The 14,745-nt window shown below is 42.5% G+C and overlaps 1 protein-coding gene across 1 annotated transcript in view; it reads right to left on the bottom strand.

Moving 5' to 3' along the window:
* The window catches only part of Piezo2 (piezo type mechanosensitive ion channel component 2), a 390,271-nt gene that overhangs the window by 159,751 nt on the left and 215,775 nt on the right, over positions 1-14,745 (bottom strand). The window contains exon 4 of the mRNA XM_052155704.1: positions 13,496-13,538. Coding sequence (XP_052011664.1) covers positions 13,496-13,538 — 43 coding nt within the window. The remainder of the gene's footprint in view (positions 1-13,495; positions 13,539-14,745) is intronic.

Here is a 14,745-nt window from a genome sequence, read left to right as displayed (position 1 = left end):
CATTCAGTGACTAATGTCAGAGATTCTAATTAGAAACAGGTGCTGGAAGACACCACTGCTTGGTGTCATACAGAAGCAGGCTGCATAGCATGTCCAGAACTGACTGGGACAATGTCTACCTCAAACAGTAAGAACAGATATCAGTGCTCTGCGGTGGGAGAGAGGATACTTCATTGCCCTGTAGTCTCCTACACTAATTTCTAGGAAACAAATAGAATTGGTCTTGCTGTTTGTATTGCCTGCCCTTGCCCCTAATATATGGATGACTGTAAAAACACAACAGCATAACCCCCAGTTCAAAGAGAATAGCCACTCTAACTGTGCATCTCAGTAACAGTGAATGAGTCAAACAGGAAGCATCAACACTATCTACCACCACTTTTCTTCAAGAAATTAAACGCCTGTTCTGTGAAAGTGCTGGTGACCACCCAGCAAGCAGCCCAGGGCAAAGCCTAAGCTCTCAATTTCACATCTCCGAGGACCACAGTTTCCTCCTCCTCGCACTGTGGTCTGTGTCCATTAGCGTCTCTGTATCCACAATGCGAAAGCATTAGTGAATTCACTGCAATTACATTCCGCCCCATATGGAATTCGATTATCTTTGTTGAGTTTTAAGGAAATAAATGTAATTGGTTAGAACAGCGTGCAGAGGATTTCAAACCCAAACATTTCTCATGATGGCCGAGTGAAAACAATCTTTTTTCCCTTTATGGCAAGCAGATCAATACATTGCATCTGGCCTGAGTCCTTTGCAGTCATGTGAGGCTTGAGCTTCCCTGTACCACTGGTGTGTGCACCTATCAGTGTTTTCCTTCTGCTTTCTGAATGCTTCCCTCTCAGGCTTCTGACTTACACGGCAGAAGGGAGGGTGCTTGTGTCTGGTGTAGGGCTCTGCTCTGCTATGTGCGTGTCCTGAGGGGAGCATGCTATGATTGAGTTTTGTTCTATGGCTATCCAATTCAGTCGAGCATAGCATCAACAGTCTGAAAACTCCAAGTCCAGCAATGTTCTAGTTTCTGCAATGTTTGAGTCCACAGGGTTCTAAGTGAAGAGGTGAAGATTTACTTCCTCTGTGAAATGATAAAACATATCCTATGAATTTCACCTCCAGGCTATGTGTGTGTATGAATGGATTTAGGGTTAAGCTTGGGCCCAATATTCAAGCAATTATATGTATATTATATGTATATGTTTATATGTATATTAAAATATTTCAAAATTTTAAAATGTTGACATGTGAAACATGTGTGCTCTCATGCATTCTGAATATGGGGTATTCAACATCTATTCAATGTTCTTGAATCCTAAGACTCCTATGCGAAAATTTAAAAATATTAAATATCACTGCCTCTCCCTTCAACAGTGGATGCCAAGGTCTTCACTGCTAGAATAAAACTGATTCTAGTTTCTAGAAACTTCTGTCACTCAGAGGGAAATGGTGAAGCCTTCCCTTCTAATCCATATGTGGATGTTAACAGCATACACAGAAAATGTCTACCATGCTTTCTTCCTCATGGGAGTGTGCAGCCTAAAGATCTAAAAGTCTCTACAGAGACTGGTCTTACTGAGATTAGCTAAATCTGTCTCCATAGCCAGCTGTACACCATAAACTCTGCCTCCTTGTTTTTCTGAAAGCAACAGTCCTACCCATGTATACAACAACCCTGCCTCTGTTCAACTATTTTGTTCTTCTTCTTGTTGTTGGCAGAATTTTGTTTTATTATCCTCACCTAACCTCTGGCCAGGCTTAATTCTGAGGTGCACCTCCTAGAAGCAGCCCTGCATTTGCCTGCATTGCTCCTGGGACCAGTACATTGACAAGTGTTATGGATACAGGGTAGCAGAAGACCCATGTGGGTCCTGGTCCTTTATGGTCTTCACCACTTAGGATCAAGCTGTGTGTCGAGAGTCCAGGCCTAGGTGATTCTATCACAAAGTGGGGGTTGGGGGAGGGCTCTCCTATTTGGCAAGCTCCTGCAGTAGCCTGCCTTCTTTGAGGGCTTCATCTCCAACAGAACTGGCAGTCACCCTGACTGTAGCTGTCCCGGTTTAATATACACAGTAGCTTCACAGCTTAGATACCTACATTCCTGTGACAGCCTCCAAGACCCCAGGCTACTGTGAATAGACAAGGGTCAGTCAGAGTTGCCTCTGACCCACTGGGAGGCAGCTCACCATGGGAGTCTTCTGAGTGGCTGGGATCTCACCATTCACCCCACCTTTTTCTAGAGGTGAAACTCTCAAACAATCACTACTTCCACATGAACAAGCCCCAGATTGTTACTGTCATCCACACCTTCCTACAGGGTCTACTGAGGATGACCTCTACTGAGCTATAGATCTGGTCTGGGATCCTGCCAGCAGTACGGTTGAGAAGTGATGCTAAATGATGGATAGGAGGTATGCCAACCCCGAATATTGAGAGTCCTGCCTGGTGAAGGCTTCTATTTTTTTTTTAAACTACTGAGAGAGCAGTAGCTGAGGTGGACAGCAGAGGAGACAGGAAGGAAACAAGGTAATTAGCACTCATGGGAGGTCTTTTCATCTCCTCTCCCCACTACCTGTGGCAGGAAGCCACAAGACTATAGGTCTGCTGATGTAATCATTTGGTAGAAAGTTTGTGTTCATTTAGGCTGGTTTATATCAATGTGTGTGTGTGTGTGTGTGTGTGTGTGTGTGTGCCTGGGGATGGGTGGAGAATTTTCCATGGTCTTAAGGGAAGAGACAGGCAGGTTCCTATTAAGTCTACTTCATAGAAGGTGCCATTTTACCTGAGCAAAGTGTCTTTGTCCTTAGCTAAGGTGTGTCACTGACTGAGGTAAAGAAAATGTATTTTATTTTAATGAAAGCTATGAAAGATCTGTTTTCAGAGTACACATACAAAGCGGATCAATACAAATACAAACTGTGAGAAGCATCTATCAACAGAGCTCTCCAAGACACTGCCATTCATAGGTTCCCAGACCCTATGCCTCCATTCTACCCTACATCCAATAGCACAGTTTGCCATCTGGTTTTCCACCCAGCATGCTGCTAACGCCCAGACTTGAACTCCCTAAGGGATGTCTTCTGCAGCTTGTCTGTTCACGGTACTAGTGAAACCCAAACCATCACGAGGGTACCTCCAACTCAGAACGAGATGCCAATGTAAACATGGGGAGCCGGCTTTAGTTCTGATGACTGCCATCTGTGGCCTCAGGGACTCTATGAGCTATGATGACCCAGTCCAACAAAGATCGAGCTTACGAACCAGGAGACACTTTCAGTCAGGTGTTGAAGGAAAATAAGTTTTAATTAAGGATTACATTTTTTTCCTAAAGAAAAACAACAGATCGTTTAACCAAATGTCTATTAAGTGATGCTGCTGCTGGGACGAGCGAAGGCCAAGGTTATCATTTCATAAGCTGGAAGCCTATGCTGTAGGTAAAGCTCAACAGTCCGAAGATGTAAAGCACCTGCCTTCATCACACAGATAACATACTCACACCACACATACTCACACCACACCATTCATTCATACCCTACACACAAGCACCCCATACACACATACACACTGCACACACCACAAACACCACACACACTCACACACCACACCATACATTCATACCCCACACACATACACACCATATACACATACACACTGCACACACCAGAAACACCACACACACTCATACACCACACCATACATTCATACCCTACACACATATACCCCATACACACATACACACTGCACACACCACAAACACCACACACACACACTCACACACCACACCATACATTCATACCCCACACACATACACACCATACACATATACACACACCACAAATACCACACACATACATACCCATACCACACACACTACACACACAAACACACACACAATACACACACCATACACAGACACTCTCAGCACACACTCATTCTCACGCACTCACATACCACAACATACTACACACACTCACACATATACGATACACACTCATGCCATACATACACTCACACCATATACAAATTCATACCACACATACTCACACACCACACCGTACATTCATACCCTACATGCATACACAGCATACACATATACTACACACATACCATGAAGACCATACACACATACTCACACCACACACACATACCACACAACACACTCACACAATACACATACCATACACAGACACAACACACACTCACACACACTCAAACACAATGCACAATACACACTCACACATACACTATACACTCACTCATACCATACACACTCACACCATATACATACTCATAACACACACACACACACACACACACACACAAAAGGAATTAAGAGCAGAATATTCTCCCTCTATCCTTCCCTCCCTCCTTCCTGTTTTCTCCTTTTTCTCCCTCCCTCTCTCCTTCCCTCCCTCCCTCTCTCTTATTTCTTGAACAGAGTCTCACACTAAACCCAATGCTCACTGCTTCAACTAGGATGTTGGGTAGTTGAGGTCTCATGATTCACTTGTTCCCCCCCCCCCCCAACCTCTACCCATGCACCATGCTGTACCTCCATGCTCAGGCTTTGTATAGGTTCCTATTCTTTTAAAGAAGCCCTCTTAGCCACTGAACCATCTGCTTAGCCTTCTACTCTGGCTCCTGCCCCAGTCCCTTCCTTTGACAACTTTTATAATTTTAAAATAGCTTGCTAAAGTTTTCTGGAGTGTTTATACACCCATGCTGTGAAAAATGTACAGGCCCCACTTCTAGAAGGTCAACATTTATTATCATGAACCCACAAATAAAACCATATGGAGTTTTGTTAAGATAGTTACCCCAGCAAGTGTTTTCACTACAGTGAAATGATTTCCATTCATTTTTTAAAAAGACATCTAACATACATGCAAAGTGATTCATTTAATCCATAGAGCTGTGCTCCACTACCTCTGTGTGAGTTACTATTGGCTTAGAAACCACACTCCTGAGCTCCAACTGAAGCCACCTCTCATTTTGTAGACATGATTAGAGCAATGAGGTGATTTGGGGCTCATGGTTTTCTTTTCTGGAGGCTCCTCAAGAGGCAAGGCAAAGAAACACACATTTTGATACAAATGATTACTTTTCATATTATACATTAGAGTTCACAGATTTATGACCTCAGTTTGAATGTTCAGAATGTAAGTCATTCTGAAAGTGAAAACCTCTATTTTCCTCAGTGGTTTTCTCTCGGTTCTTGGGTCTAAGCTTCTGTATGGATCAACATACTTTGAAACCGATCTTAGGGTCTGCATCTTCATTATTTCTTAAATAACATGCATAGCGCCAGCTGAAGAAGTGATGTTAAGTTCCATCACCCCATCAGTAAGTTGTAAAGTTGGCTAAAAACATTAACTTTGCCCTTAAATTCTTGAAGGACTTACTCATTCTCCTAAAGCAAAGCTGAAAGCAATGAAAATGAAATGTATGGAGAAGGCCAAATGACATGAAAGCAGGGTCTGCATCAAGGGTCCTAATTTGTTCATCAAGCATCTTTTTGGTGTTCCTTATTTCCCTGTTCTGTGGCTGCAAGGGAGCGACAAGGGAACTCTTCCCCAGGAAGCTCCAGATAACATAAGAACCAAGAGGCAAGGGAGGATTATATGGTTTACAAGTCACTATAAATATGGTCATTGCTGGATCCTAGAGGCAGACAGCCAGTGTTGGTAAAACAGGAGAGAAGTATCTAAGGGGTGGCTTCCAGGGTGAGGGGGAGTTTGGAGAGGAAGTGGGGGGAGTGTCCTAGAGGACTGGGAAAATGGTAGAGTGGGAGCATCAGCCAGCTCTGTACAACTGAAAGAAGATGCAGGAGACAGACTGCGGCATACAGAGAAAGTTTGTTTGGTTTTAGAGCTTCAAAGTGCAAAACAGAGTAGCCTGACAGCTTGTCTTCTGGCAAGTGCCTGGTAGTGGAAGGCAACACCATGGCAGACAGCAATGGCCGGGATATGTCAAGGCTGAAGGACTGTGGGGAAAAGGCTGTTCCGAAGCCAGAGATCCACCCAGGGATAGACTGACTGGTATGTTTTGCTTTCTCCAGAACTACCTCAGCCCTTCCTGAAGGCAGCGATCTTACCACCTACTGATCTGGCCACCCTGGAGACCAGGCCTCCAACACACACATCTTTGGGAGACCCTCAAACTGTATCTGAACCGCACTACAGGGCAGAAGGACTGGTATTGGTGTGACCTTCTTTGACTGTGCTACCGCAGGACAGGAACCTTTCTCATTTCCTGCCACAGCTCATCAGTTGATCTGGCTCACCAAGCCAGATGGAAGCAAGATGCTCCAAGAACAAAGCGGGCAGGGATGCCCACTTATCTTGGCAATTGAGTCCAACTCAGCAGCTGGAGGGAAGAGACAAAAGCAGAGCTGTGTGGATGCAAAGGTCAGAGGAATGAAGTGACTTTGTACATAGATGAAAAATATGAAGCCCATGTCACACTCTGTGTGCAGCAGGAATGGCCCACCCCGGCCACAGGTGGCTGCATTATCCAGCAAGCTGCTGTGAGGTAATGGTGAGAAAATGCTAGATCCTGTCTCTTTGGTCCTGTCGAAGCCAGTTCTTCAAACACTGGCCAAATGTCTTGAGTAGTTCTGTCAGAAAGTCCTTCATTTACTCTGCATCCTTCTGAATAACTAGCCTCTGTGGGTACTGGACTAGGAAGAACAGTTTACCTTAGATACTTAAGGATACTTACCTGTGCAAAGGAGGACACCCATAGAAGTGAGTTCCCAGATAGCGCACTGCATTTCATAGTAGGAGGACTTGCGAGTTTGTCATGGGAAAGTCTGGGCATAGTCCCAGCAAAGGTCTCACCAAGCAGCCAGTGAGGATAAAGAAGTCTCTAATGGGTGGATGTTTTTCTGTGGTGGGTGCAACAAGCCTGACAGCAGAAAGAAGGCTGCAGTCTCCCCTAAGAAAGGACCAAGCCTTTGAATCCTGTCTACCTACACTGTGGATAATTGTAGGAGCACATGTGTTCACTGTAATGGGCTATGATTAGTGTTTTATTTTACATTTTAAAATGTACTTTGGAGTGACAAGGTGTTTCATTCTGCAATCATAAGAAAGCATCAAATAAAACACACCCAGTCATGTTAACAATGATGTCATGTCATCTGAGTCTCAGAGTGATAACACACACTTACTGAGAACAAAGTCTTGGCTTTTTAAGTGAAGATGGGCAAGAGATCAGTAAAAGCCTGTTATTTTTAAACAGACAGTAGTCAGCTTGCCCTGAAAGCAGAAACCTGTCATACTGTGGGCAGGCTGCTGGGCTCCAGGCTAATTACCTGATCATTTTTTTTTCCTTAGATGAAACCCACAGCTTACTCTAGATGGAGAAAATATGTCTAGACCCTGGATTCTGATCTTAGTGTGGTGCCTTTGGCTGGCATTTTACTACCTTTCTGACTTTCTCCTTAATGTTTCTTCTAGAGTGTTAAGATACAGTGACAAATGCCTCTGGCCAGTAATATGCAGTAGCATTTAAAACCCAGTGCACCATTCTCCAAGCTCATGCTATCTGACTGAAGCATGAGTACCACCACTCACGCTTGACAGGGATGTTCAGAGCCTTGCGGAGTTTCAGGGTCTTCATCACATGCGACCAAAGGAGAACCAAGCTTTGCTGTGTTAAGCCGCCGAGAGTTTGAGCCGTCCCCGTTCATAACTTACTTAGAACACACGGAGTGCCAATGAGTTTACACAGCCACACCTGCCTAGCATAACTGTGACTAGGTTGGCAGGTGGCTATAGATTATAAATATTTATAATCATAAACTTTGAAAATCTGCACAGAAATAAAGGTGGGGTTTTGATTAAATATGTTAAGCATGTTTTTTTTCTATAATGACAAATAGAGTCTATTTGTGTTGTGCAGATATTAATATTGTACTATTATGTTGGAGGGGTCAAAACAACACAGAAACCCACATTCAGGAACCTTCTTCATTACACACCTCTGTAATGAAGTCCTGATGTTCCCAAGGAAAACACGCAGTTGTTTGAAAGCTGAACATGGATTCAGTCATGTCAACCGTGACAATGTACATTTATTTTGCTAGTGTGCTTACAGTCACAGGGTATCCAGAAAGGAAACATCTGGATATATCTCACAGGGGGTGTCCCCTAAGCACTGTTTGTGGGAGGCAGACCCCACTGAAGTGGAAACTGCTAGTTTCTTTGGAAAGTTAGTTATGCTAAATGATGTTTTGCTGGGGCACACAGGTGAAAGGATGTCTTGCTAAAGCAAACACGTGAAAGACTGTTTTCCTGAACAGATTCGGTGAGAGGATGTTTTCATATAGTAGACACATGAAACGATCCCTGATGAAGGAACATAAATGTGACAGAGGGGGATGGGCACTGAGCTTTGGTTTGGTTCACTCAGCCTCATTATTCTTTACTAATGACATGCCTGTATTGGTTCTCCTTACATAGTATTGAACTTGTGGTAATGCTGCCATTTAGAGAAACTCACCCAAGAACTGCTCGTGAGGTTCCTACAGCAGCCTTAGGCCTGTTGGTGAACTTGGCAGTTTCTTCAGGATTGAACCACAGCTGCCGGATGTCTGTTTGCTGAAAGGAAAGGACTGCAGTTGCTGGTTCATGCCTGGTGTCTGCCTTCCTAAAGGACTTGCCTGCAGCTGCTGGTTCATGCCTGGTGTCTGCCTTCCTAAGGGACTGGACTGAGCTGCTGGTTTATACTTGGTGTCTTCCTTCCTAAAGACTGGACTGCAGCTGCTGGTTTGTGCCTGGTGTCTGCCTTCCTAAGGGACTGGACTGCAGCTGCTGGTTTGTGCCTGGGGTCTGCCTTCCTAGACGACTGGTCTGTAGCTGCTGAGTCCTATTTGGCAAGCTTGCTACCAAAGAACTTGCTGAACAGGTCCACTTCCCCCATATCCTAATAACTTTTCTCTTCCACTACCTCTGCTGGGTGTTGGGCTAGAGGAGAGATTAAAACCTTATTAAAAGTAAATTGCAAAAATATTTATGCCTATATCCTATAGATTTTCCTTTTAGTGACACACCAACACACCAAGACTGTGCCTTTCTTTTCTTGCAGAAGCTTTATGGGTTCATTTGACAACATGACTTCTTTCCTAAAGGGAAGTTCATTTAAAAATGATATGTTGCCCTACAGGTAGATGGTAGATGAACTGCATCATAGCAGGACTTAGCCATGAGAAGGTGTCACCTCTTACAACTAATCCAAATGATCTGAGGCTTTATTTAAGGTGAATTTTGAATTTTCATTAAAACAATGATCAGGTTAGCCTTGAGGAGAGAAAAGAACAAAGCCATATGTAATAGCCCTGCTGGCCACCTTCACACCTACTCAAGCACAATAGCTCCAGAGACTTACATCTGTTCCATTTTAAGATATGATGTAATACACAAAATGCTCCTTTCCCTTGAATGAGAAAACACAGCAGTATTTTATGACATTTGAAGACTTAAATAATCACCAAAATTGCTCTCAGCAGATCTGCAATATATGCACTAAAGCAATGGCTGAGATTACAATTTAAAACTAAACATGCCACTTGCTATGTGTCCTAATAGTATTTTTATTTGGAAGCATGGGGATTTAGGGAGGCATTGGAGTATAGATAGTATACCATCTGGTTTTATTCAACATACTAATAAAATGAGACTAGTCAGTAAGACCTGAAGCATGATGCTAGATCTCCAGAGACACAGGAATAAAATAATAAATAAAACAGAAAACAAAAAGGCCTATAACCCCCAAATTCTATGTGATAGAGCATTTGGAAGCCTAGTGTTGGGAACCAGGATCTCCTGTGACTAACACAGATTAATATGAGGGCTGTGTCTGAATGGAGGAACCTGCAGAGTTTCCTTACATCTTTGTTATCTGTGAGACCACAGTTCATAGTGGGAGTCAACGATGACTATGACCCAATTCTGCCAGCTGCCTGTTTTTGTAAATAAAGTTTTCTTGGAAGGTAGCCAAACTTGATGTCTCTAGCTGTAACCTGCTCCAACCACAACATTAAGAAGCAGCAACAAGAGTTATTGTCTTGGATTGCAAAACCCTAAGAGGTGTGTTTCATGTCCCTTTAGAGTAAAACTTTGCCAAGTCCTCATCTATGAACTCGAAATGACTTGATAAGTGTTTGGTACATGGTAGCTGTTGCCATGGAATCGGTCATTATTCAAGTAAGGGGCTGGTGTGCTACAAGCCAGGAAATAAGCTTATTTATTGTATATGAGTAGCTGTACAGATGGTTAGGAATTAAGCTTATTTTCAATCGTGAAATCAGGTGAGGATATCTTGGGAGAAAATTTCCCACAAAGGGTTTCACTTGGGAGACACTGAAGAATCTCAACTGGTTCTTTATGGAAAATTGGCCCATAGTAAGAACTATTAAAGGAAACTAAGATACCATTTCTCACCAAATGGGAAAAAAATCTCAAGAGTGATGGCATGTTTACACACCAGGGAAACTGCTGTCTATGTCTGAAGGGGACAATGGCACTGACTTATGGGGGGAATTCGAGATTTGATAGGCTTACCAGTATTCTGTGTGGATTTGCTCCCCTGTTGTACCTGTGAGTCTATCCTCAAGATATTTGGGAAAATATAGATGTGTGTAATGCTATTCATGGTAGTCTTTTGGTGTGTGTGTATGTGTGTGTGTGTGTGTGTGTGTGTGTGTGTGTGTGTGTGTGTGTGAGAGAGAGAGAGAGAGAGAGAGAGAGAGAGAGAGAGAGAGAGTCTTGCTTGTCAACCTGACAGAATCCATGCTCATCTGGAGAAATGGTTGCTGGCCATGGATATGAGTAATTACCTTGATTGGGTTAACTAAGGAGGGAGAAACCCAGGCTAAAATTGGACAGTACTATTCTTTGGGCCTCCAGTCATGGCCTGGAGAAATAGGGAAAGCAAGCTGACCATAATCATGCCTTCTCTTCTTTAGTGACTGTAGATCTGAAGTGGCTACCTGGCTCAAGCACCTACTGCTTTGACTTCTCCATGAAGGACTATAGCTTGAACCAGGAAACAGAATAAATAATTTTTGTTTTAAATTGCTTATGTTGAAGTGTTTTATCACAGGCAAAGAAACTTAGACAATCTCTAAGAGTAGAAAGGCAGGAAATATTATATGGTCAAAGATCAGCTTATCCACTGGAGTTAAGCTTTTGCATATTACCACTAAAAGAGAAGAAAACAATTCCAAACAGCAGTAGTTTACAGTCTTCTATCCTATATATTAATGGAACATTAAATTAAGATACGAAACTCTGGAAAGTACCTTTCCACAGTCTGATTATTACTATCTCGTTAGTATTATCTTGAACATAAAATGTGCATTTTGAAATAAAACAAACAAGTTTAATAGTCAATATCTACAGTGAAAAAGGTGAAAGTCAATAATCAGGAAAGTTAAAACCTTCCAAAGGCTACACTGAGTCAGAAATATTCTAAATTTAGCATTTACTTAAAAAGTATGCTTCCTAGTTCCAGCTACTGGCAGGTCCCAGAATCAATGGCACACCCAGAACTGTGCAGCATCTCTAGAGTTCAGATGTGGTTTCAAAGAACCATTCCTCTGGAGAGAGAAAGGCTTTTAGAGGAACAGATGAACATGATCTGGGCCAACATGGGACAGCTCTTTGTGACAGAAACCATGAGGCTCAACAGATCTGTCAGGGCAGAAAGATGATGGGGAACTGTTCCTAAATGCTAAAAGGGCACAGTAGGTAGAATAAGAACTTATGCACCCTTGCAGAAAGATCCATGAATCCGTGATCCTTAGTGTTCTGTAAGATGATTGACAGGTCCAATTTCTCCAAAAGTCAGTGGTGAAGAAAAGGAAGAATTGTGGAACACTAATTTAAATAAAGAAGCTATCCAAACCAAGAAAATTGCCGTTTTTCATGGGACCAGGAAATTTAAATTCTGAGTGGGCCTTCAGTGATCCTAAGACTCACTAATGTTTGCAGCTTCAGGAATGGCAACAGTGTTATAGTTCTGGAAGAAAATGTCTCTTTGCTTCTTCAGAGATGAATGTTGACCCACTCTATGACACAATGCTAGAGATTTTCTTTAATATAGTTGAGGGGTAGTGGGAGAGAGGAAAGCAGGGAGAGAGAAAAAGATAGGGAGGGAGGGAAGGAGAAAGAGAGAGGGAGAGACGAGAGAGAAGACAGAAAAAATGGCTACTCTGACTGAAGCTGAGTGGTGGAGATGGTACGTCTACTTTGCTATTTTTCCTGCTTTGGGTGTGCCTAAAATGGTCACAACTTGAAAGAAGGATCAAAAGGAAGATGCCGTGGCAGAGACTTCACACTGCGTCCTTCGCTACTCTGTGGAGTTGACTGTCCCTCCCTAATTAATATCCTTCCACTCACGTCTCTGATATCCTTAGGAACTAATTATAAGAAGTTACAGGAGACTAAACTGTGATGGTGCTGGAAGAGAAGACGTGTGTATCTGGAAATAGACAAATCTTTTGAATCTGCTTATGCAAATGGCAAGGCTGATACTATCATTCACAGCCGGCCGGATGAGGACTGTCTCTGTCACTATTGAAGAAATGAAGTATTTTACACACTTTATTATTTCCCCTGTATGTTTTAAGCACTCTGTTGACTTCATCCATCAAATTTTAAATACAATTATTAGATAAAAAAGACTTTTGAAACAATATAAATGTATTTCTCTCTGATTCAATGGCTATATCCATATTAGAAGTTTTATATTAGATGCTGTATGCCCCTGGGAGCAAGCTATTTGCTCTGCCCCTTTCAGTTCCATGGACCGGTGGCTCAAAGGAGCATCACTGAATAGACACTGCAGCCACCTTCCGGAAGCCCACCTTCCAGAAGTCACTGGGAGTCATCTTGTGTTTGGGGGAGATGCAGATGTGGAAATGCTTAGAAGCAGGTGACGGGATCTCAGCATTATCTTAGAGCTGGTAAGATGCAGCTGTTTTAACAACTGTGAATAATCAATATAAATATAGATATATTTGTATTAAAATAAGGGTATAAAGGCAAGAGCAGGAGAACTTTACCTCCTAGAACTCCTCAATTAGAGAGCTAACCTTTCAGAGTGTTCTGTAACTCAAGAAGCTTTTGCACATCAGTGCTCAATTTCTCCTTTATTTCCCTCTTTCTAGATGTGGCAGTTTTATTTGTAGTTTATGTTTTGTTATTTTGAAACAAGTTTCCATGTGATCCAGAAGAGCCCCAAACTTACCATGTAGACGAGGCTGGGCCTTTAACTGCCAATAGTCCTGCCTCCATCTCTTAAGTAGTAAAATTACTAGGCAAAGATTTTATAAAATAAAGCACTGACTTCACACAGACAGTGAGGCCCAGAGACATAAGGTAGCATCATCTCCAAGGTCATCATGTCACAGCAGCCAGGGCAAGACTATTGATTCACAATGGAAAAGCCACGAAGGATAAAATGGGACAGTAGTGGCTAAATGTGCTAACCTTGGCTTACCTTTCAAAGCCAATTTGCCGGAAGGTCTTTTCCCATGTTGAACCTGCAAGGTAAGGAGACCACAATCAGCACAGTCATAGACTCACTGTCACTCTGCTGCTTCACCCTTCTGTGAGCCTACTTCTCCCATCAGTGTCATCTCTGCCACATCCAGTCTGCACATGGACTTTGTGCATAGTAATTAAATTCAACATATCAAATATTCATCATCCCTTCCTAATGCAAACATTTTAAGTCCTCACTCATGGTTTTAGTTCAGTTAAATTGAATACTGTGTAACACAGCACCGATGTTTATCTCTTTCATCAAATTGTAATTTTTTACTTGACCACTCCCCCCACCCACATCAGACTTTCCAGATTCTAGTAACTACCATTTTGCTCTTCTTCCACAGGATGAGTTTTTCTGGATGCATCAAGTGTTACAAAAGCAAAATCAGACAAACGGGCTTGCATCAGACTAAAGTTTGCAAGCAAATGCAGTCCAGGCATCTCAGTTGAGAAAAACATGAGTCCCAGTCTCATTAAAAATAATAAAATGGGGTCAGGAAGATGACTGAGTCCTTACAAGTATTTGCTATGTGAACATGAGGAACAGAGATAAAAGATCCACATACCCCACAAAAGTGCTGACTCTTGTTAAATACTATTCCAGCAGACATTTCGCATGTGCTGAAGTTAAGGGTTTGTGATAACCCACAGTATTTTCATATTTTTTATTTTAGTTACTATGGCGAATGGTCCCCCAACTGGCCCTCAGTTTGTGAGTTGCATGCGTACCCACTAATGACTGAAAATGACTGCTTCAGGTTGTTTACTGATGGTCTATTCGAAAACACAAGTGGAAATTTCAGCCTTGAGTCTCCAGAGGCTGCTAAGAAGACGTTTACAAATCCAAGGAAACTAGGCTGGTGCTGACTCACTTTCTTGATAACTCTGTCTCAAATACTTTATCTCCAAATCACCACACAGATGTCCAGGGGCCAGGTATGCTTCATGGAGGACAGAAGATTACACAGGACTAAGGAACCCCAGTGGCTGTCTGGACTAATCTCAAGAGAGGTTGAATTAGTATTGAGAGACCATTAAGACAGTGCTTCACCAGAAGGCTGGGTCTGTGTTAACTGCTCGCAATGGAGTATTTTAGATAATTTTAAAAGTACACAATGCAAGGCTAAGTTTCAAGGATGAATGACATACTGATTTAAGTGAAATTCAGATGTGTTTTCTGGAATGACATCACTGGGACAT

The sequence above is a fragment of the Apodemus sylvaticus genome, chromosome 13, assembly GCF_947179515.1.
Source record: "Apodemus sylvaticus chromosome 13, mApoSyl1.1, whole genome shotgun sequence".
Lineage (NCBI taxonomy): Eukaryota > Metazoa > Chordata > Mammalia > Rodentia > Muridae > Apodemus > Apodemus sylvaticus.
This window is presented reverse-complemented; position numbering and strand designations above follow the sequence as displayed.